The following is a 24304-nucleotide window of genomic DNA, read 5'->3' as shown; positions in this document are numbered from 1 at the left end:
GCAACGCTTTACACATTAAATAAAGAAATACAGAATCAGAAATTATAACATGATTGGCTACGAGGTTAAAGAAGCGCGAAAAAGATGAGTTTTGAGAAATGTTTTCAAGTCAAGAAGGGGAGTTGTGCGACAGATCTCATGAGATAGATCACTCTAAAAGTCAGGACGGCGGCTCCCTTGCGTCGTGCCATCGGGTCGTACCGTCGTGCTTCAGGCGACGTAATAGGCGACGCGGTGCACGACACGACGTACGACGCGACGCACGACGGTACGACGCGATGGGCGACGGAAGGGGTGACGTTTAAGAGGCAAAAAATGCAACATGGAAAGGACCTAAGGCAGCACGACGGACGCGACGGGCAACGGCACGACGTGTGTGTACAAAAGTAATGGCAAGAAGGCGACGGTGCGACCTGACGGCACGACGCAAGGGAGCCGTCGTGCCGTCGCGTCGTGTAGTTGCATCGCCTTGAGGGAGGTTAAAGAGAGAGCGAAATGTGTGTCGTAAATAGTACACATACTTTATAGCTCGCGGGATCATCAGGAAGACTGCTTAGTTATGCATAACTGAACAGAGGAAAGTGGATTACATAACTGAACAGAGAAAAGTGGAGTAGGAGTGTGTATGCTTACGCCTGCAAGCACTAAACGCAAGCCTGTATGTCTCTCTACACTGTATTAGATCATTGTGATTCTACCTCCATGATTAGACCTATTCCTAGTTCCGTATGCCATCAAACGCCTACAGCTTTCATATCCAGAACAGTAATTACACGACAAAATGCGAACGCCTCCGCCATATTTTCCGCGAAGGAATCGAGTGGACAAAATCAGCCAGGAGCGCGGAGTTCTTTCTGAGGGACTACGAGGAACGGTTGGAACGCCCCATGTACAGGTTTCTAGTAGTTGGCGATCCATGCCTTACGCTGCGCTCTCAAAGGTACTTTTTGCATTGTGTTCTGAGATTACCTTGAAAAGCAAGTCAAGCAGGGAAGGGATAGTAGGGAAGGGTGTGTAGTAGGCCACCTGACACCACTTTTTTCCCCCTCAAAAGAGAGCCTTTTGCTGTTCATTCTGTTTCATTGTGTCTTCCATCTCATTCTGCTCCGATCCCGTGGGTTCAAAATGTGTTTCCTGTTTCACTCAACATTCACGATGTAATTAATTGTTTAATGGCGTGGTATCAGACTATTTTTAGACTCCATTTAGGTTCAAAGCCTCCCTTTCAATTGTTTCCAATCTGGCGTAAAACACTGAGGAATGTTTTATCATAAATATGAAATTAATCATCAGAGTAGACAGGTACTAATTTGAAAGGAAGTTTGATGCTTTCAAGTTCCAAAAATGAAAAGTTAACCTCGCTTTCAATTTCCATATATCCAACTCATGAATAAGGTCCCATGGAATGGGATTTCCAAAAGTGGCCTCTTGAGATGTGCATCACTTCTTTATTTTCTGCTGGCATCCTTTTCCATGTTAGGGGCTGTCAATGCAAGGATAAATAATTGCTGGAGATGATTGGATTAGGGAGGGGGGTAGACCAGGACCCTTTCCCAAGCCGACAGAAAATTTGGGTCCCCTCGAAAGAATAGCAAAATAACTTGTAATTTAATGCCAGATTAATTTGTTCATTTTCAGGAGAGAGTATTTTGTTTTTGTTTTGTGTGTTTTGTTTTATTAGTTTATTATTTTATATTTGTTTTTAACCACAGCTGTGCTATCCTTTCATGGGGGAAAGACTTCTCCAGCCGAGGAATACTGCTTATTTGATATTAGCTTCTGTATTTTTCATGTTGGCAAGTGGTAAGTACTTGACAAATTATGTAATACGAAGTTATGTAATACGATGTTGGCAAGTGGTAAGTACTTGACAAATTATGTAATACGAAGATGTGTAAAGTGTTCTTTGTGGAAATCAGCGTCAAAAGAGCTCTCATAAGCTAAATGGATTGCCGGATTTGAAAACTAGCATACTCCACCCCTCAAATAAAACTTTATCAGCCTGAATATAGCTCTGTCGTCTCATTGGTGGTTTGCTGATCACTTGTCATTGAATGATTTTGTCCCATCGCAGGGTACAGCTGCACCACAAAAATAACAGTTCCATTCCATGGTAAATGGAAACCACGGTCGTGGTGGACTGGAACTTGTCGTCTATTACCTCATGAAAATAACAATTATTCTTACAATTTTCCCATTCATTCACTGTGTATTTGTAGACTGAATGTCACACTTCCCATAAAAATCAGACATTATTTTTATATACTTGTAGAAAGCTACCATTCACAATCAGAATGCAAGTTACCAAATAATGCAGCAGATTGGGGTGCTTTTAAAATGCCCAGATCAAAAAAATTAAACATTAAGTCAGTGCCCATCTATTTCATCCCCTAGCAAGCTTGATGAGCAACTCGTCTTTCAGCACAAGCTTCCAGCAGCCACAATTAAAACAACTATTCGAAAGATCACATGACAGCCTACGTCACATCTCATCACAACCATTGGCTGCGGGCAACCAGTCTCTATCCAATGATGCATCGCAGTTCGGAGAGCTAGGCAGTCCCAGCAACGATTCTTCATGGCAGCCATCAACCAAACCAGGTCTAGCCTCATCCAGTCACAGAGTTGGACCATCCGGCGAGCCACCTAGAATCGTTCTATTAGTCACCAATCAAGGCTTTGTGGATTTCACCGAGAACTTGCTGCGGAGCATGAAGAAGGCCGGCTCCCATCTGAACGTTACCATAATCACCGAGGATCTGGTATCATTTAACAATCTCTCCATTCACCAACCAGGAGTACACGTCATGAAGGCTCCAGATTTAAAGAGCATGCCCGAGAAACAAGACGCTTTTGATTACAATTCCAAGGGATACAAGCAGTTGATCAACCGGAGGCCTGCTTATGTTCTGGATTTCTTACAGAAGGGTTTCGAAGTGTTTTTCGTAGACAGTGACTCTTACTGGTTTAAGGACCCTTTTCCTTACCTCCAAGGCAATTTCGATGTCGCGTTTGCGAAAGACTATTACAACGCTTTAAATGCGGGCATTGGGTTCTACAAACCCACGAAGGCCGCCATCGAATTCCTTAAACGATGGACACAAACCATGGCAACCAATGCGAAACGGAAGATTCTGAAGATTGACCAAATTGTAATGAACGGAATTCTTCGTTCCAAACAGATGCGCGCCCGTGGGCTTCGTGTCAGGCAGCTGACACACGAGAACTTTCCCTGCGCAAGGTATTACCTCAAAACGCAGAAATGCCACAATTACACAGCCGAGACAGTGCTGCTTCACGCTGCTTATTTGGCGGGACATGAATTGAAGAAGAAGATGTTTGAGCAATGTCAACTCTGGCTCTTGTAGATAAGGAAACACCGAATTGCCTGCCTCTACCCCCGAAACTAGCCGATGTCACAGGACTAATGGAATCTGGCTTTGAATTAAGACATGGAAACTAACTGTGATTTAGCCAAATAACAGTGCATTCACTTTTCTTGGTTGTCCCCCCAAAAAATCTTCACTTCAGTAGCCCGGAACGCGACCAGCTCGTGCAGTGTGACTACATATACAATTAACCTTTTTAAAAAGACCGTGTGGGTGAGGACTTTGAGAGCATTTTACAACCCGAGGATTACTAAATGCATAACTGTTTTCATTGTTACATACTATCATAATAAAGATGATGTACCTGAAAGATTGGACCGGAATAGCTCTTACAACTTTTGTGTTGTAATTGTTTTATTTATCGTTGGCTTCTTGGAGCCTTGAAGGATAAACCTTTCATCATTTTTCACTTTCTCTGTTAGTATGGACGTAAAGATTACTGTTACATTGATGCATTGTTAGGGTTCTGGGGAGATAGAACAAGATTTTTAGGCAGTTGCGCTGCTGGAAGATCAAAATCCTCTGTTAACAGATCAGCGCATTATCGGAAAGTACAAATAAATTAGCGTGAAAGTTAATGGAGAATCGAAATGAATATTCGGCTTGGCTTGAGAAATTAGGGTGCAAGTTTTACGCTGGAGATGTTGAATAGGCACTTTTCCCACTTGGAACCCAATGGTAGAACTCTACTTTCAAGTGAAAAGTTTGATAGTGATCGGATAGAGGGATACCAGGATAAGTCTTCAGGGGCTAGCCTGCACGGAAAAAATGCTTAAAAATGCAGGCCTAATGTGAGTGCAGGCTAGGCACGTCCGTATGACTCAAATGTGCACGTTCAAAACTCGTGCCAGCGCAAAAGTGTTGGCGCCCTCTTGTGAATTGTTGTTGTCTAGTCAACATGTATATGTACGTTGTAAACAATGTCAAGATGGCGTCGTCCAGTGGTAGAACTGCAAAAGAGCTTAAAATGATGATTTCCGCTAGCAATCAGGTAAGCAACATCATAGGATTAAAACTGTTACAGTCGCATGCTAATGGGATTAGCAGATAACGAAAAAATCTTGTGGAATATTATTTCCCAAAAGGATGCAGTCTTTATCATTTATGGATGATTGACGTGACCATGGCTATGCTCTCGAAAAATGTAGACTCGAGCAGAAATTTCATGCACTGGCATAAGATTGCACATGTCGCATGATCGACTAATCGCTCAAAGCGATCAGGAGATTGTGCAGATCGGCCGAATGCGCCCAACAGTACCGCTGCCATCGGCTAAAATATTTCCAGAAATAGTGTCATATAACAGTTATTTAACCTTGTTAACCACTTCATGCCGGGGCATTTTTCAGTGTTGATGATGCTGGGCCGCCATGACAATCATTTTTCCCATTTTTGGTAGAGCTTTCTACTAATAGAAGTGATGCATTTTCCATGTGACCATGTCTCCTTACAAATCTGCAGGATGTTGATGAGATGCAAGAAAACTTGGACAAGCTCAAGAAATTAACAAGAGATGACAAAACGGAGACAGCTATGCTGCGGGCACGCATTGACGAACAGTCTCAACTGATCTGTATCCTCAAGCAGAGAGCGGATGAGGCTTTGACCCGAACCCAGACCCTGGAGCGCATCAATCGTGACCTGGAAATGTTCCGTGACAATGCCCAAGAGATCATTGAAGCCGAGGTCAAAAAGTCAAATCAGTTAGAGCAAAGATTCCACGAGCTGGCTGAGAACCATGAAGAGATGATACGTATCAAGGATGATTACAAACAAAAGAATGAGGAACTCAGACAGGAAAACTTGCGACTCCTGGATGAGAATTCAAGACTATTCTCAGCTCCACTTGTGGAGAAAGATGGGAAGATAGACTCACTACACAAACAAGTGACCAGTTTGAAAGAGCAATGCAAGGAACTCAATCAGTTTATCAGGTACAGAATGTATTAGTTGATCCACAATTGGTTGATCAGACATCCACAAGAACGATCAGAACAATCAGTTCCAAAAGGGGAAAGATTGAACTGATTAATTTGGGTGTCACATTATCACGTTAGAGTTGCTTGAGCCTTGTGAGTACTCTGATTTCACTTTTTGGCTTTATTTAGGATCTTCTGTTCTTGAGCAAGGCATCTTACCGCAATTTGTCAGAAGAAGGTGACTCAAGGTCATGCCTTTGGCACCAATGTGTATACAATTTTAATAAACTTTTCTTTCTCAATGATGAAATTCCGTACCGTAATTTCCTTTTCAGCCGACTGCAGACTGAACATCATGAAAAGAGCCAAGAAATGGACGGGATAATCAAACACTTGAAGAGTCAACTGGACGACACAAACAGGAAACTGAAAGGTAATGAAACTCAGAAAATGACCAATTAAAGGGTTTCCTTCAAGCTCTCCAGCTCGTCTGTCACACTTCTGCCCTTGCCTCACAGGCACCCAATCACAGCTGCAGCAGCAGTCGGAGAATCTCAAGAACGCCGATGCCAACAGGGCCCTCAAGCTGGAGAGACTTGCCAAGGAGAAAGACGAGATGCTGGAGTTGGCCATGCACAGGGGCAGACTTATACAGGTAGGTTGGAATGGTGCCGGTGGTGGCGCTGTTTGTTTCTGGTGATTGAAACTGTTCAATAGAGGGCGTCGTTTATTCCTGGCGATTAAAATATTTCAGAGTTTTTAGACGCGCATGTAAACAAAAGTTTTCTCTGTTTCTGGAATTTGTTCTTCATCTTGACCCACTCTGGTTCAGGACAAGCAGCGTGAAATCAAAGAACTTCAGAACAAGGTGGCTGAGGCACAACGAGAAATCCAGAGAATGGAAGACAAATTTGAGTGAGTTGTTCAAATCTTCCAAATGAAGGTCTGTCTAGGATTCAGGGCCTTACAACAACATGGAATGCAACTGTCTGATTTTGGTATTGAAAAAGTTACCCAGTAACAGAGGATTTGTTGGGAATTTCAGACAGCTGAAAGGGCTTGAATTCATGGACTAAAAACAACAGCGCATAAATTGTTCTGAAGTATTCCAGAGATTTGTTTATACAGCATGAAATATTCATCCAAGTTGAAACCAATCTCACATTCTCTTGATATTTTTGTCTTGAAGGCGGGATGCAGCATTGGTCTCCACCAACCTCCAAGTGATCCGATTGAAGGATGAGAAGGAGCAAGCTGAGTTGACACTCAAGCAAATCCACATGGTAATCCCTAAGCCATGGATTCTAGCTGTTCCAAATTGAATGGCTGCGGCTTGAAATCACACACACACACCTATGAGCACCATTAATAGACAGCTGTATACACTTTCCATAGATACGTGTCACTGCCAGTCATAGTCAGGACTTTCAAACACATCCATAGACACTTGGTGATAGCCCCCATTTATTCAAAGTCACATTTTCAGAGAATTAAGCAGGAGAATTTTACCAACAGAGCCATCACGTATTCCATTGAAACTACAAGTAGTTAATGAAATAATGTCTAAGCTGAATTTAGCACTTATTCAGTTGAACAGATTTCCCTTTCCACCACAGTTACAAACTAAGTCTGCTGTAAATTAAACCATGATGGTAAACTTAGACAAATTCCTGCTTTTTTGTAGGAGTACGAAGCTTACAAGAAGCATAGTAGCAGCCTGCTGGCCAAAGAGAGATCGCTGAATGCACAACTCCGCAATCTGGTATCCTAGCAACAAGTGATCAAGTCCTTGGTAACCAAGGTAACAACTTCAACCCTTGCCCCAAACAAAGAGATGCTGTATATTTGCTGAGCTTTTTGAGAAGAATATCATCACAAGTTATAACTTCTGAGCTCCTTGGAAACACCTAAAAGATGTTCTACCAGTTTTGTCTTACTTCACTCCTGAAATTGGTAAACATGTCTCATTCTGGATAGTCTGGTTTCTGATACGACACAATGAAAAACCGAGAAATCATTACTTATCAGAATTGAAGATGTTTATTGGGATAAAGATTGTTTCAGTGTTGTAAATGGGTCACAAAATTGCTTCATATTATAACCCACAAAATCAAATTACTGTTTGATTTCCCTTTTTTTCTGTGTCAACTTTTGATAACATCTAGGACTCATCCATACATCTTCCCATTTTTTAAACTACACTGGACAGCAAAAGAAACTTGCCACTTCTGTCATGTGCATGTCAATTTCTTCTTTGTTATAAAGATAATCTCTTGCTTTTGGGCACGTGATAAGTAAGGGGCATTGCAGCATACCTGTGTACAAAAATTGTTTATTTCTATGGGGTGAATTTTTATGTGTGGCCTTTGACAGAAGTGGCAAGTTTCTTTTGCTGTCCAGTGCATATGTCATATTTTTGGAATAAGTAAATTGTGGTGCTTTTATAGTGGACAGACAGTTCTTAGTTTGCATTTGAAGGAAGCAGGCATGAGTCCCGTAATGCTCCTACATGTGCCCTGAAATATGGCAGTTTACATGGCAAGCAAACAAATATGATGCATCATTTCCAATCCAAAATGTTAATGTCAGTACTTTGGTGCTCTGGGCTGTACGTGTCTTCCGCTGTCTATAGTGAGGAGCTCCCCCGTGATCATTGCAGCATCATGTGATGCCAGGAAGCCAATAGCTGCAGCCACCTCCTTGTCTTTACTGTGTTTTCCCAGGGGGTGCTCCTCCTTGCTGCCATGCTTCATCTAATATTCGATCAAATTCAGACAAAAATTAAATGTCTCGTAACGGATGTGTGTCCAAGCTTGGAAAAGGCTACAACTCTTGAAGCTTGTGTGGTTCCAGAAAACAGAAAATGCATCTGCAGAGTTACGAAATTTGGCTCTTTTTATCGTCGTCAGAACGTTCAATAGTGATTCCTTGCACTCAGAGCATGCTTTTAGAAGCAATGAGACTGCAATTTTTTCACTGCCAGTTTTGGAAACCCACTTTGTCCTACATTCAATTTCATGTCGGCGAAAATTCTGAAACCTACCTTACCCCCTAGTTTGTCTGGAAAAGGTAAGATTGGATGGATTAAGTCTCATCAAACTGGTCACCATGTCCTGTGTGTCAAAAGACATCTGAGAAAGAAAGTCTTCGTGAAACGTTCCAGCTTACCTTTGAAGGACTGTGTCCATTCAGGGAAGTTGCTGAATCAGTAACCGCACCAGGGCTACAAGGAGCAAAGGAAAGGCATTCTCAAATTCAAAAAGTTTCAAGTTGTACATTTGGACTGTATGTACTGGCGGCAAATGTATAACCAGTTTTTCCAAAAGCAATATTTATTGCATGATAAAGTCATTGTTAGGTTTTTGTAGAGAGGAATTTAAATGATTTTGTATATTTAATTGTATATCTGCATAAAGAGAAACAGAGTTAGGCAATAAAGACAATACGTGTACTTACTTGACTGCGTTTACTCTTACTCCCTGGGGAGCGAGATCTGAAACAGACAGAATTGACCATTTGTTTTGGTTCAAGTTTGATTTCTTGTGTACTCTTTCTGGTGAAGTGTCTCGTGCCCTGTTCAGTCTCACTTTGGCTTCAGTTTTCTCTTTTTTCTGTTCCATTCAGGGGAAGGGAGGTCTAGTTTCCACGCCTTTGTTGTCTAGTTTCTACACGCCATTTCATCATTTGATTATCCCCTTTATTTATTCTGGCTTCTTAGTTTGCAGACTTATCGTCAGTCGCTTACCAACTGCAGTACTTCTCGTGAACTGATCTAATGCCAGTTTAATCATGCTGTAAACCATCTTGTTCGTGCTCTGTAATGCATAAAGAAAACGATACCAGGGTACAAAACGTGAGCCTTGGTTGCGATTTGAATAAACCCCCTGTTTTGTAATGTACTTGTTACATTATTCTGCGCAAACTCACCGAAATGAAGCTCGGAACATTGTAGTTGGTCACAATACAACCTGAAAAAAATACGAAACGGAAAAAGTAGGGATACAAACAGATTTCCCCATAACCTTTTACAGAAAAACAAAGTCAAAACTCTGCTATTCAGGGTCCCACAAATCGTCATTTCAGGCTCTCAAAGAATTAAGGTCCGGTTAGCAGGCGTGCCCATGACGGTAACAGCTTACAAGATCGCGACGCTTAGTTCACCTTTGGTGGCTGTAAGGTGCGGCGCTGATAACTTGGTCAGGTAGAACACAGATCGCACGTTCAGCTTAATCGCTTTGTCGAACATCAAGGATGGCGCCTTGTCCGCTCCAAGCATGCTGCTCCAGCTGAGATTATAAACCTTATGAACAGAAATGACGAATCAAAAGTTCTGTTTTCTGAGATTGTTGCCTCGTCAATCAACTCTGAACGAGACACAAAAATTTACATTGATTTTGTAGAGTAGACTATCGTTATTTAAGCGTAGTTGCTAGTGTATGCCTCAACATGTTACTGAGTTTTGCTGTACAAGGATCGTCCAGACTGCAACTTTGTAATCGCTCTGAACTTGCCAAAATCATTTCTTAAGTAATAAAGTTAATTCTAAAACCTGTCTCTGATCATGCAGCGAATATATATCTGAGACAATCCCTGCTGAATCTATTGGTTTTACAGTGGAAAATGAGCCTTTTCCACGTACCAGAATATCCAATCGACCGAACTTCTCCACCGTTCGCGTCACAACCTCCTCGACATTTTGATCTTCCGTCAAGTCACCAGCAAGAAGCAAAATCTGTTTTCAAACATGGAAAATAGTGAACTAAATTATACGTATTGTAATAGACAGGACGATATATAAAACATGTCTTCAAAACTTCTTCAGAGGAAATTAATTAATACCAGGGACGATGCGAAAAATTTCTACTCTGGCAATTGGTGTTTCATTATACATTCGCATTTTCCATTGTGAGTTATACTTTTTTTTCATGATTCATTACAACACTATACTCCCCGAGTGGGACCAAGAGAGGGCGCAATATCCTTAGCAACGAAGGCTCCTTTGGTGAGAACTGCACTTTACTGGTTCACGAACGACTATGCATCGGAAATGTATGCACTGCGGTCGCGTCGCTGCCCACAAAACAAACACTTCCCACCAACGTGGCTCTTTTAAACCGATGAGGGAGTGCTTCTGCTCAAGGCGGTATAACTCGATTGTTCGGGGACAGTAATCAGTATCTTACAAGCACCCCATTTGGACAACGTTCACCTGATGTTCCGAAGCACCTAGTCTCTGACATTGCCGGGCTAGCTCCATCAGTTCATCTTGATCTTTACCGGTCATTGCCAGGAGACAACCCGCCGATGCTAAACGTCTAGCCGTGGTCTCGCCAATACCACAAGTCGCTCCTGATAACGCAGATAGGAATAATATAGAAACCGTTACAACCTTCCGAAAAAGTAAATCCCGTATGATAATTTTTCTGAAAAAAGAAATATAATTTGGCCGACTTTAAGGCAAAGACTGCGTATTATCATTGGCGTCGCTAGAGGGGTGGTGTGTGTGTGTGTTGGGGGGACACACCTGGCAAGTTTTGTGGGCAAAATCGCAATGCCATGGTGTCTGCTTGAATGGAAAAGCGCTGGGGAAAAGGGAAAGGGGTAAGTATGCATCAGGTTGGGGAATCAGACTACCATTTCACTTATGAAGCCTGCTGATGGTCCTTTGGCAAATCTCATGCTAACAACCCCCTCCCCATTTAAAATGGCCGCCAGTCTTAATTATTGTAACGTAGTATGGTGGCCTAGTGACGCCCTATCCTAGGTTGTACGCCAGTCTTCCTTACCGTAACGTAGTACAGCCAGGGAGTCCACCTGGGCTTAGTGACGCCCGTACGCATCTTTCCTCTGAGAATTCCTAAGCAAATCGAGCGATGTTTTGTGCTTGTCATTACCAAAACCCGAGTGGCTGCTGCCTTTTCCCGTACAGAAAATGACTTTCCGCTTAAAATTAAAGTTCTATGAAAATTCACAACCAAATGATGCGTTGAGTCTTGACTTCACCGACATCAATAATCTTCAAGTCATGTAAATTTTTACTGAAAGATTTTTACCTGTAATAAGCGCTACTTTTCCTGTGAAAGACGTCATGGTGGTTTCACATCAAGAACAATACGCTTGCCCGTATGTAAAATGGCCGATGCGAGTTGTGTATCGTGTGCAAGTGATCATTCCAACTGGTTGTGCTTCTAACGCAAAACGCATACCAGCACTAAAAACAATTTCCTTGGCGCACGCCATTAAAAAAAGCCCCGTCATGGCTGCGCAGAAATGACATGGTTGCGACTAGCAATAACACGTGTGTCTACGGAAGCTGCTAGCCGGTGCAGTCACTGGGGATAAGCCCGAGTTTTGTTTGTCCTCTGCATCAATGGAATCTTTATCCTGTTTTGACATGAACACCGCATTATGGAACAAATTAATGAGGGTATACAGGGCAGGGAAAGAACTAATTCAGGGATGTATTATATTTATTAAAAAATGGCCGTATTCACGCTTTGTATAACTGTTTATCGAGGCTGTAGTAAACCCAGAGTTCATAACTAAGTTAACTGCAGATCGCACTAGCAATTTGGGGGAAAACAGTGCTTGATTTAGAAAATTGAATTGGGCGAATTTTTTGTAAATCTGAGGTCTTTTTAAGGAGGATAGTTAGCTGTAACACTTCAGTTGATTTGCTGAATTCGGACATGTCAAATGCATGTTGAAAGCACCACGGCTATCTTAACAGCAAGAGTTCATAATCTTTATTATTCTTACTTTAAACAAAGAATAAATTGAGCAAATTGTTACTTGATTGAACTAAAGGTTCGTTTAAACTTTACACAATCACAAGTGTCTTCCTTTGAAATAAAAACGTCTGTGCTCACTCCCTTAAGCTTTCTCGTCACATGAAACAAGGAAAAGTTGCTTAAATTTACGAGGTAATTAAAGCACAGTTAAGATCATATCAGAATTGAAACAAAGTGACGATCTTAATTTTTGTACATAGATTAAGAACCATTTATCCCTCCTGAAGGCAGCACTGTTCTAGTGTTCATCCGTGACGCCGCACTGTTCAACACGGTACCTGTCCGTCCAGGGCACGCTGCCTGTCCAGGGCCCGGGTTGGAGTTGGTTAATCCGGCAAAGTTCCCGGAGTCCAGTAGTTTCTGGAGGTTTCCGTCACCGGATTGTTTCCCGTTCAAAAGGTCCCCCATGAAGGTGATGTACAACATCGCCAGGCGGAGAGTCTCGATCCGGGACAGTCGCTTTTCGTAGGCGAAAGTCGGTACGCTCTTGCGCAGGATGTCGAAAGCCTCGTTGAGGTTGAACATGCGTCGTCGCTCGCGCACGTTGGCCGCCTTGCGCTGCGAGGCCGTGGTGACTCGCCGGCGTGTTTTGGGCTTGTGCGGCGGGTTGGCCGTGCCGCTAGGGCCGTTCTTCGGCTGTGGATGACGGTCCGAATTAGCGTGCTGCATGGTGATAAACTGGATGTTCGGTAGAGTCCCTTGGTGTGTGCTGCCATTCACACAGAGTTTTGGAAAGTTAAGCGGAAGTTGGACGAGTTCAGCTAAGGATGTCGCGGGCGTTCCCGCCTGTATCGTGGTAGCTTGAGAGTGGGGGTGAATGACGTGTTGGGCTGCCGAGAAGCTTGACTGTCCCCATCCCAGATCGGTAGCATCGCTACCCTGGTGGTTATGCGGAAGGCTCGCTGTGTCCGGAGTGAAGGGGACATGAGGGAGGTTGTCAATGTCCACCAGACCGTTCAAATCGGTCAGTTGAGGCCCAGTATCTATATCATCGAAGACACTGTTGCTCAAGTCTGTGAAGACTGGCATCTGGTCTCCGTGGAGCGTCTGTGTGTCTTGGAAGGATGAGGCAAGGAGGTCGTCGTTGTTGCTGTGGTTTGCATTGGTATCCATTCTCAGGACGATATCCAGCAAGGCGTCTGGGTCTTGGTCCAAACTCACAGCCATCTGACTGTTTTTCTCACAAGACTTACAAAATAACACTTGGACAAAATTCTTCAATCGACGTGCAGTGAATCATTAATGGTGGAAATCCACAAATGTGAAGAAACGCAAATTGTCTTTGGTATGAAAAAGCTTAGTTGAAAACAACTGATGTTAGATTAAACCAATTATTTCGTCAGGCACGCCGGCCCACATTATGTTGTAATGACATCCGTTCTAGGTATACGATGAGTTGATAAGTCGAAGCCTTTATAGCTCTAAGAACAGATTCAGAGAAGAAAAAATAACCGTTGATTGAATTGGTCGCTTGTTTCGTCACAGGTCACCGACGTGATTTAAATGTTACGTCATTGGTCGAAGTGAACGCCCACAACTTCCTCGTGGTGAAATCGCCTCAAATCGCACATCACGCGTTTTAGCGAACACACTTTAATTGCCCAAAAAAATTCTTTCAAACCACAGGGTTGTTATGAGAGGACCAACCGTGTTACGCAAAACAAAACAGGTTCGCAGCAGATGTCGCGTGCCGCTGTTTGCCGACAGTTCATCTGCAAACACCGTCTGTCTTGGCTTCCCTGCCATGTCCATGGAACAATAGGGGTGGGGCATCCTGGAGCCCACCCCTCCTTATTTTCGCCCCCCTCACTCTCAGACACCTCCGTGTTCACTTGCTGAAAATTACCCACCAAGGACTAGCGGATTTCCTAAGCTAACGGAGCGGTGCAAATTCTTCCCCAAATTGGGTGGACAAACAAGCAGCGCGTGGCCGGCACGCGACGCGCCACTCTCCCCTTAACACCTCGGCCCAAGGTCATTTGTGTATCAGCACGACTCCAGTCCTCAAGTGGTCCAGCCGTAAAGCTTTTCTAAATTCATCAAGATTTGGTCTCTAGCCCTCCAGGGTACCCATGGGATTTTCTCTCTCTCTCTCTCTTGTTTTGTTTTGTTTTGTTTTGTTTTGTTTTTTTTTGGTTTGTTTGTTGGGTTGTTTTTTTTTTTTTGAGTCTTGAGACAAAACAGACCGCCCGTTATGTAGCTCTTTCAAAAGACCAAAGAAAAATGAAGTGGCTCTTGAATTTGTGCCTGGGAAACGCGGCTTAATTCCATGTTTCTGGGAGAAGACTGCTTTGATATTGAGTGTAGAGGACTCTTGACGACTTGGCGTGGTGTCTTTGCTACGATTGTGAGACAATAGACTGTGTGAGAAAATTTCACCAGCAGGAAAAATATAGCCAAGTACAACTTAAGGTTTCTACTTCTTACATGATGGCTTTTGAAGCCGATGGGATTTTTTCGCATTTCCCTTTTTGTGTAGGGGAGGAATTTTACTCCTTGTTCATCTTTGAGATAAACAGGCGATTCACAATAGTGCAACACGAGAGTTTGCAACACGTTGGCCAATTAAAACGCGCGAAATCTGTCGACCCTTTCCAAACACGCATTGGGCCGACAGTTTTTGCGCATCGTGATTGGCCAATGCGTTGCAAACTCTTGGAGGTGCACTATTGTGAATCGCCCGTATTGGACAGTCTGAGTATTGTAACTGCAGTTTTCTGTGGAGTGGAAGTCTGTTGCAGGGAATATGACAAAGATCTAAAGTTTGTTTCCCAAAATCTTCGTATAATGCGATAGGCTACGTCCCTGAATGGATTTGTATGAAGTTACTCGTGTAAGACCAAAATTTTTCATGAGCCTATTTGAATTGACCAATATGAAAAGTTTAATTTTCTGCTGTTAGATAACTCCCCCATTCACGATTTTTGGTATTTTTTTAATGCCAGAGATCTTTTGATATATCTGTGTCTTTGTCTTGTCTTAGTTCTTGGTATGTTGTATTGACATGTTCATCCTCAAGGCGCTTTTGTCTATCGAAGCTCCGGCCTTATTAAAATGCCTCCATAATTTTCATGTATTGAAATTCTCTCTTAACTGCTTTTGAATATTTATTACAATCAGACTTATTGCAGTTTGAAAGCTTGGAAATAGATAATCTCCTTAAAACCTGAACCAGACGTAGCCATCGGTTATTTTGTAGAAAGTGACTAAAAATTGAAGTTACAAGTGGAACAATGAGCGAATCTGCTTACGGTAAAGTCTCGAGGTTACTTCAGACCTTCCTATTTACGGAGTTTAAAAGCTTTTATCGTTCCTCTGGAAGTTATGTGCTAAGCTCCTTTCGAAACATTTAGGATATTTAAACTTGGGTCGATAAATCGCATTAGATTTGAAACCATATTTTCTCAGCTCAAACTCTGTGAAATTTCAAGTGGCTAGGACGTTACTTAGCTTCAACCCTCATGAGCCATTTTGTAAACTTTCCTCCACATAACCAGACGTTCATTTTGCCCGGAAGCGTCACTCGACGTCAACAGAGTTTTTCTTTATCAATGAGAGTCTCAATTGGTGAGAATACAACCGCTTTGGTCGCTGTTATCGGTTTGTTTGGTCGTGATACCTTTTGCAAACACGGTACGGTTGCAGATGCTGCTAATAGGCCCAACGAGACAAACAATAGAGGCTTAAACGCGATCTATTAAACGACACTGCAAGATGTTACATCCACGCGTCATGTGCGACCCACTCCCAATAACAGCACCAGTTAATAAACGGCGCACAGGTTGATACATTTAAGGAGCAAACCTTGTAAGAGTCCTTTGTTTGTGACGAAGCCTGAAACGGCAGTGACGTAGGCTAAAGTTTATTGAAACGAGCTCCTATAACCCTCGTACAAACACTGATTATAAATGTTCAAAATCCACTCTTTAATAATCTGCACTCTTTTGTAAGTTGAAGTTACGTGTATTACTAAATGATTCAAAAGCACACATTAAGAATTATTGAATTAATCTCTGCTTTTTAAATTCATCCAAGACAATCTGCAGTTAAAAGGCCGGTTATACTTCACGTGAATACAAAAGCGAAGCGAATTTTGACCTCGTGAAAAATTTGTATCGAATTTCGCTTGAGATGAAATGTGTTCAACTTTGCGAATTTGCGACCCAAATATTCGACTGTCTGACCTCACAAACACCCGTTCCTCTTCGCTTTCGCGTGAAGTATGAACCGGCCTTTAGTCAGTATTCAATTAATAATCGCGATGATTTTAATATTGAGACGATCAATCAATAGCATGTTTTGCAGGTGGATTACTTGGCATCAGTACAATTAACAGTTAGACTTGTTCACCACTCCTGGAATGGCAACATGTGTTAATAATGAGTAGAAAAATCAGTTTTTACGTACAATGCTATGGCATTGCGCCACTTGTCCTTCGACTGTACTAATTGACATGTTGAGATCCCCAACTCTGGGGGCGCTGCAACACTCAAAACTGCTCCTTTCCACCTTGCTCAAGTTGTTGACGGTCGTAGTTTTGAAGACATGTCTCCTACCAGCTAGAAAAATTGCTTAATTTACCTCCTGGCCTTGTTTTTTCTGTACCCATTTGGAGAAAAATGCCTAGGTGGTTGGATGAATGGTTGGGGTAGAAGGCATTTTGTTAAGGGGGTGGGACTCTGGTTCCTCCGAGTCTCTTAGTAGCCCTACCTGTCTGCCCCGCTTTCCTACTGCCGCACATTCTGCTATTTTGTCCATCATTACCAGTTTTATGTGCCTTAAGCTGAGAATTGATCCACCTTTCTATCTTGCTTTACTGCTCCAGAGTCGAGGCAAGGTGTCGCTGAATTTGCTCTTAACCATGACGGCTTTGGATACTAAGAATAGTAACAAGAATGGTAATAGTAAGAAAGATATAGCAATCGGTGTGAACTTGTGGAATAAACCCATTTCAAGTTAAAATCTGGAGAGGAAGTGTAGTCAAACGGAACACTTCCTCGTGAAATTAAACTAAGAGCAACAGAAAGACATCGCGCTCAGTGTTGTCGTAATCATAAACGTACTATTCCAGCAAACTCGGCATTTTTCATGCAGTGTGGGGTCGTTCAACTGAAGTACTGTGCCACTCCTGCTGTGGGGATACATGTACAATACACGTGCGATCGAACATGTGTACATGTACATGTACGTGTTGCAACATGGCGCTCCATAAACCCAACCAAGGGGTATGTACCCTGCACGCGTACAATGAAACGACCCTGGCAATGTGGTCATGACATTCGACTTTGGCACGTGACGCGATATGCAGCAACTACGTGTACATTTATTAGAAATGGCGCCCCTCCCCACGACGAACACTGACATTTAACGTGCTGTGTAGAAGAGTGGTATTGGGTTTGGTTTCTTGCTGTTCTATGCAAAAGCTAAAAAGAGAGAGTCTGAAAACGGGTAAGTCCCCTTTGGCCAGCTAGAGCCGCAAGTTTCTCGGTTACTGAGGGTTCGTACGCATACACACACACACAATATACATGTACATGTACAGTACATGTGATCAGTTTTGGTTTAGCGGAAAGCAAAGGCCCACTACCCGCACTAGTGTACGAGGACTTGTGTCCTGTAGGCCTACATTGCATTCAGCACTACTTTTTTTTTCAAGATTGGCTGCCTGAAATAAAATAAGACTTGCAGAAATATCACTCTTGATCAGTGCCTTGTTCTGCCTTAACTATACTTTTGACTCATTTGTGGCAGTTTACCAGAAGAGTTTTTTCTTTAGCGTTTGTATTTGGGACGATAGCTGCGTACGACTTTAGATCACCGTTATAATGAAGTATTCTGTTTTGCTTTGTTAGCCACCAGGCAATAATGTTACCAACACTTGATCAATATACAACTGTGACAAAGAAAGGGCATGCCCTATATCCGGAAGTAATGAAAGTGTGGTGAACTTTTTTGCCAGTCAAATACTGTTAAATTTTGACTTGTAGGCCCTACTTGTCGTTTACTTGTAAATTCTGGATTGGGTTGAGTTGGGTTGGGTTGGGTCGGGTTGGATAGTGCAATTTTGATATGCCCCCTACTTGGTCAGAATTATTGCTAAAAAGTAAATTTAAATTATTTCAGAGCGTCAGAACTGAAGCATGAATTTTTCGGCCAGTGACGACTACCGTAAAGACGGTAGAACTCCCCAACACAACGGAATAATGCAACACATTGATAAAATTACCTTCCAACCTGGGGACGAGGTTCTGGACGTGGGCTGTGGATCAGGAGAAGAGACCAAAACGATAGCAACAAAGGTCAAAAGTGTAACAGGTACACGAGGACAGTCATAAGAATTTTGGGATTCCTCATAAGACTCAGAGGCGGTTCAGAGGCGTATCCAGTGTTGGGTGGAGGGGGGTACTTTCCCCCTCCTGCCTGACTTTTCAAATCAAATATTTATTTAAAAATTTATATATATCAAATATAGGCATAAAAACCCCATTAAACAACACCACGAAATAAGTGTAAGTGCGTTGCACATATTGCGCACTGAACGCGCAGCCATCCATGGTTTTGCCCATACTTTTTAAAATCACGGTGATATGCGCAAGACTGGTGGTTGAAACCATTAGTTTCCATTATAATGGAGATCAATGGTTGAAACCACAGACATAATTATAAACGCATAGACCCAATGCGCGTTTGGAAAGGGTCGACAGATTTCGCGCACGGTGATTGGTCAACGCGTTGCAAACTCTTGGAGGCGCACTTCTGCGAATCGACCGGATTCAGAAGTGAAAATGTGACCCAGCAAATCAAAATCACGAATACGTCTCAAAGTGCCTTTTTGAGAAATGGTCAGAAAGAGAATTTCATAAGTTTTCTTTGCCGAAAATGGGTCACTTGGGAGACATTCCCATAGGAACGTGCCCAAAATTTTTCAAACTTTACCGTCCCATAATTCCACATTCCCTAATCCGATCTTAACCAAACTTTGCATGTTTTCCTTTCAGACCCCAGTCTATCATCTTTCAAAATGTGGACTATAAAAATGTTCCTCCTTTTGCTTGTTTGAACATTGAAATGTCTCCCTGATGACCGATGTCTCCCTAATGTTGAAAAATTTACCACAGAATATCTCCCAAGTGACCTATTTGGAAATATTTTTAAATGACTTCTCCGTGTTTTTCAGAACATAACTCGAGAACCAAAGAAGCAACACACTTGTAATATGTACCATTCGAAAGCTTATGAAAATTATGTTTTATTGTAAATAGTGGTCTAAATAACAGTTACTCTTTGCAATGGCACATGAATGGTATTATTGTTATCGAATATCAAGACCAATTCTCTGTGTCGTGATGTCATTATCTGTTAAGGTATCGATTCTTCAGAGGCAATGATAGCTACGGCCCAAAACAGCAACTCGGCATCCAATATTCGGTATGTTGTCTGGGATGCCAGGACCGTCGGTGACAACCCAGAATGGCGAGACAGATTCGATAAAGTTGTGAGTTTCTTCGTGATCCACTGGATCCCGTCGGCAGATCAGCCTAAAGCGCTGGAGGGCATCTTGGCCTGTTTGAAAAAGGGAGGAGAGGGTCTGATTCTCATCAGCACCGATGTTGGCAGCCGCCACGCAGTGAGGGGGACTGTTTTACATCTTAAGAACCATCCCAAGTGGGGTGTATACGTCAAGGTAAATACATGTATTTTCAAGCCTTTAAAAATCTGCCATCGCCACTCTTTTCCAATAACTTATACGCATGCATATAGTTTTGTAACTTGTACGTTGGATTTTCGTGTTAAGAGAGTGTTATCGTTGGTCGCCGAACGAGCTTCCTAAGACGAAGTTTCCAATACATTTTTGGCAGTTTCGGATTTCGGATTTTTAATTATTTTTAGGCGAAATGACGTCACGCATCGTCTTTGTCTCGACATCCTACGTGATGTCGGCGTTTGTTACGACCCTTTGACATGACGATTGTTTTCTTTGCAGCAATACGTGTTACCTGCTGGATGGTGGTCTCGGCCCATCAAAGACACCGATGAACTGATGAAGACGTATGGTTGTACCAGCGTGAATTGTGAAATCGCAACTGACCATATATCCCTGTCCGAGCTGCAATTCAAATGTAGGTTTGCCACTTTGTTTAATTTCCATGCTATCGAGCTCGTACGTACCAAGTTCATGTATACGGTAACATTTTGTAGACAACGTATGCATTTCCAGGCTTTCGTCGAATTTGTATTTTCATTTTTAGAGCAAGATGACCTGTTATAATTCAGTCCTGACATACAAACTTGAAATTAATTTAGAGGAAGTAGAGCGTATATTACGTGAAGTAAGTTAATTTATTTCATTCTTCTTTGTTCCCTCTAGTGACTGCCAAGACTCTACTCGGGTTTGTGAGTCTCATACCGGCAGAGGAACAGGAGGCGTTCCTTGATGATTTGTATCGCCAGGCGCTGTTAGACTTGGAGGACAAAAACCAGCCAGGGCACATACACGATGTTGGTGAATTTGTAGTTATGCACGTCCGTAAATAATTGACCTTTACAGCCGTTTTAGCTTTACTTGGCTCTGGTGCCAAGGAGATCTGTAATGTGGATGGTCACACAAGCACGATATGTACTACCTCCAAAGCCCGTGTCATCAAGCACAAGGCAAAGAATCCTGAAGCAGATACGAAAATATAGAGAGACTTTGAACAGAAAGGGGTTACTCTTTTCTGATTAATCAAGTCACTTAATATAGGTAAATTCATATTTCCATGGTCTGCCTTGAGCAGAAGTACCCTTCATTGGTTGAACAGAGCCAGGTTGGTCGGGAGAGTTCATTTTAGTTGGTAGCAACGGGTAACACATGCATTTCATAGTCATTCATGAACCAGCGAAGAGCAGTTCCGACCAAAGGAGCATCCATTGCTAGAAAACTTGCTCCCTCTCTTGCTCCAAATTGGGGCAAAAAGTCAAATGGACCGCATAACAGACACCTGGAGACAGCGATTATTACGCATCCATAAGGATAGGACATACACATGTACACTTTCCGGCCTCGGTTCATATGTATGCTCTTCTTGAATTTTAAACCGGAATTCCAATCTGACAATGTTTGTGTCGACGTTGCAAAAAATTGAAACAGTTTTTACAAATGTTATTTTCCTTATTTGAAAAGGTGATTTCTTATTTTGGCATTGTTTTTTATAAAGGGGTTATTTTGTTGTATTATACATATTATGATATTGGCCAGATTACATTAGCAATTTAGACTGGGTAATTTTTTTATAAGGCCATACCTGAATCACTTGGCAATAGCTTGAAATTACACGGGAGTCTATGGTAATGATAGTTTCGGTATAGGAAAGTGCATCATCATCCAACAAATTGAGTCTAAACATGACAGAAGTACATGCAGACGACAATGCAAAATTAACCAGTTATCTTCCAAGAATAGTCTGGTGGTAACATGTTTCTATGCTCAATCTTCAAACTGTGAACTGAGATTTCAGACTGGTCAGGTACCAGAGTTAGTACTCAACACCGGGGTACTGGGTACCAGATTTACATGTGCATTATACTGTGCGATGCTGCATTGCTTGTGTCACATGGTGTGCATGTGATGCTCGGCTGTGAAATGATACAACGGGAGGCGCTCCATTTTTGCACATTTTGCGGGGAATTTCATCGGTATGAAGACAGACATTTTCATCTGTATGAAGACAGACATTTGATACTTAAAGGTATTTTTGCATGCATTTTGAAGTATTTTTTCCTGAAGTAACACCTTTGAAGGGGAGGTTATTAATGCTGTGAGGGTCACTATATTGTAAGTTTGTCAATGACAAACTCATGTACAGTATATGAACATGTTGGCTGCATCAGTTGTGTACCGTGACTGCAGGCACCTGTAGCAGCATCGCTTTTATTAAACAAAATGTCTTAAATTGCAACTTTTTAGAATGAGAGCAAATCTAAATGTACCTTGCTGTTTTGAAGTGAAACTTGATGCTTTTTATGTATACTGTGTTGAATGGTATGTGTGCCAAGAATGTTTCCAAGTTACAGTTGTATCTGTGGCATAGTGTGAAGTTGGTTTATCCTTAATGCAGTAAAAATCCGACAGTACCTGTTGGTCATTTGAATGAGGTGACACAGGAAAATTGAAGTCGGATTTGACAGTCTCAAACTTAAAATAAAAGTCTCAAAGTCCTCATGGCTCACATTTAAAAACAGTTATTTGTTTATCAATTTCTTGTGAAACAAAACGTCGCTAGCTCAAGATAGTGGAGAAATAGATTAAACTTAACCGAGGGCCTATAACCCCCAACAAACACTGATTATAAATGTTCAAAATCCACTCTTTTATAATCTGCACTCTTTTGTAAGTTGAAGTTACATGTATACTAAGTAATTCTAAGAATTATTGAATTAATCTCTGCTTTGAATAATTCGCCAAAGATAGCCTGCAACTTTCGTTGTCTAAAGGCCAGTTGTACTTCACGCGAAGGCGAAAGCGAAGCAAATTTGACGTCGTGAAAAATTTGTATCGAATTTCGCTTGAGATGAAATGTGTTCAACTTTGCGAATTTGCGACGCAAATCTTCCACTGTCTGCCCTCACAAACACGCGTTCCTCTTCGCTTTCGTGTGAAGTAGTGTAGACCGGCCTTTAGTCAGTATTCAATTAATAATCGCGATGATTTTATATTGAGACGATCAATCAATAGCATGTTTTGCAGGTGGATTACTTGGCATCAGTACAATTAACAGTTAGACTTGTTCACCACTCCTGGAATGGCAACATGTGTTAATAATGAGTAGATAAATCAGTTTTTACGAACAATGCTATGGCATTGCGCCACTTGTCCTTCGACTGTACTAATTGGTACGTTGAGATCCCCAACTCTGGGGGCGCTGCAACAAGCAAAATTGCTCCATTCCACCCGTACTCGAGTTTATATTTGACGGTCGTGGCAGAAGACATATCTCCTACCAGCTAGAAAAAGTATTGCTTCATTACCACCTGGCCTTTTTTCTGCACCCATTTGGAGAATACATGTAAATGCCTGGGTGGTTGGGTGAGTGGTTGGGGTTTAGAAGGAATTTTGTAAAGAGGTCGGAGCATTGGTTGCCAAAAGAGGGGCCTCGGTCCTCTCTTAGTTCCTGTCTGCCCCTCTTTCCTCCTGCCTCACGTTCTCCTATTTTTCCCGTCATTACCACTTTTATGTTCCCTAATCCCGAGGCGGCAGCAAGTCATATTTTGCAAGTCCAAGTCAAGTCACAAGTCAGTAGCCAAGGCAGGTTAGGAGTCATTTGGTCACAGGGCAAGTCATTCGGTCTAAACACGTGTCAAGTCACAAGTCTCTTTGTCCAAGTACAAATCAAGCTGCACATTATTTTGTCCAGCTGTAATAAGGAAAAAGAACTAGGCGTCAACTTACAGAGTTGCGAGTTCCAAAAAATATTTGGGGCCGGTCGAGCAGCGTCTGACTTGGGTTGGTAACAAGTCATTTCTTACAAGTCCAAGTCAATTCACAGTCATCATTTTTTGCAAGCGAGTCCAAGTCAAGTCACGACTTAAAAAGCTGGTATTTTCAAGTCAAGTCACAAGTCACAAAAATAGCGACTCGAGTCGACACAAGTGCAAGTCACATGACCCGAGTCAGCAACTCTGCCCTAAGCTGAGAATTGAACCTTTCTCAGTATCTTGTTTTACCGTGACTGCTCCAGAGTCGAGGCAGAGTGTCGCTCAGTGAACAACGTCGGTTTGCACTTCAGACCAAACCATGACGTCTTCAAATACTAAGAATAGTACCAAGAATGATAATTATAGATATAGTAATTGGTGTGAAGTTGTGGAACAGACCCGTTTCAAGTTAAAATCTGGAGAGGAAGTGTACGTCAAACAGAACACCTGATCAGATTAGGCCTACATGTTCAAAGAGCAACAGAGCGAAAGACATCGCGCTCAGTGTTTTCGTAATCATATACATGTACATATTTCTAGCAAACTCCGTATTATTCATGCAGTTTGGGGTCGTTAAACTGAAGTGCTGTGCCGCTCCTGCTGTGTTGATGTACTGTACAATACACGTACGAACGTGTGCATGTATAGTACATGTACATGTACAGTACATGTACATTTTTGCACCGTGACGCTCGGTCAGCTGCCACCACAGAGCACAGACCCTGTGCGTGTACGATGAAACGACCTTGAC

At 42.3% G+C, this 24304-nt stretch overlaps 5 protein-coding genes across 6 annotated transcripts; 3 read left to right on the top strand and 2 right to left on the bottom strand.

Moving 5' to 3' along the window:
* Nucleotides 1-418: 418 nt before the first annotated feature.
* On the top strand, nucleotides 419-3724 carry LOC110973324 (uncharacterized). The gene is made up of 3 exons (XM_022224027.2): nucleotides 419-940; nucleotides 1713-1803; nucleotides 2395-3724. Exons 1-3 carry the CDS (start codon nucleotides 782-784, stop codon nucleotides 3366-3368), a joined length of 1224 nt encoding a protein of 407 aa, XP_022079719.2. The 5' UTR covers nucleotides 419-781; the 3' UTR covers nucleotides 3369-3724.
* A 546-nt stretch (nucleotides 3725-4270) lies between these two features.
* Nucleotides 4271-8763, top strand: LOC110973529 (coiled-coil domain-containing protein 89-like). The gene is made up of 7 exons (XM_022224411.2): nucleotides 4271-4380; nucleotides 4851-5323; nucleotides 5644-5741; nucleotides 5827-5963; nucleotides 6141-6223; nucleotides 6498-6591; nucleotides 6993-8763. Exons 1-7 carry the CDS (start codon nucleotides 4288-4290, stop codon nucleotides 7077-7079), a joined length of 1065 nt encoding a protein of 354 aa, XP_022080103.2. The 5' UTR covers nucleotides 4271-4287; the 3' UTR covers nucleotides 7080-8763.
* Nucleotides 6751-11482, bottom strand: LOC110973530 (uncharacterized). Its single transcript, XM_022224412.2, has 9 exons — nucleotides 11362-11482; nucleotides 10518-10657; nucleotides 9948-10040; nucleotides 9470-9608; nucleotides 9236-9276; nucleotides 9054-9123; nucleotides 8765-8801; nucleotides 8477-8531; nucleotides 6751-8061 (listed from the first exon to the last, which is right to left on the bottom strand). The coding sequence occupies exons 1-9, from the start codon at nucleotides 11396-11398 to the stop codon at nucleotides 7894-7896; spliced, it is 780 nt and encodes a 259-aa protein (XP_022080104.2). The 5' UTR covers nucleotides 11399-11482; the 3' UTR covers nucleotides 6751-7893.
* A 402-nt stretch (nucleotides 11483-11884) lies between these two features.
* LOC110973512 (uncharacterized) lies at nucleotides 11885-13279 on the bottom strand. The gene has a single exon (XM_022224389.2). The coding sequence runs from the start codon at nucleotides 13264-13266 to the stop codon at nucleotides 12301-12303; it is 966 nt and encodes a 321-aa protein (XP_022080081.1). The 5' UTR covers nucleotides 13267-13279; the 3' UTR covers nucleotides 11885-12300.
* Nucleotides 13280-17311: 4032 nt separating this feature from the next.
* LOC110973358 (uncharacterized) lies at nucleotides 17312-22929 on the top strand. Of its 2 annotated transcripts, none has more exons than XM_022224103.2 (5): nucleotides 17312-17547; nucleotides 18223-18414; nucleotides 19464-19783; nucleotides 20084-20219; nucleotides 20468-22929. In XM_022224103.2, exons 2-5 carry the CDS (start codon nucleotides 18240-18242, stop codon nucleotides 20632-20634), a joined length of 798 nt encoding a protein of 265 aa, XP_022079795.2. In that variant the 5' UTR covers nucleotides 17312-17547; nucleotides 18223-18239; the 3' UTR covers nucleotides 20635-22929. The 2 variants fall into 2 exon arrangements, with proteins under 2 accessions (XP_022079795.2, XP_087004445.1); XM_087148319.1 differs by having other exon boundaries at nucleotides 20084-20260; nucleotides 20468-20607.
* The last annotated feature ends 1375 nt before the right edge of the window (nucleotides 22930-24304 follow it).

This window comes from Acanthaster planci, linkage group LG17, assembly GCF_054643075.1.
Source record: "Acanthaster planci isolate LZ-2023a linkage group LG17, COTS_SCS, whole genome shotgun sequence".
Taxonomy (NCBI): domain Eukaryota; kingdom Metazoa; phylum Echinodermata; class Asteroidea; order Valvatida; family Acanthasteridae; genus Acanthaster; species Acanthaster planci.
This window is presented reverse-complemented; position numbering and strand designations above follow the sequence as displayed.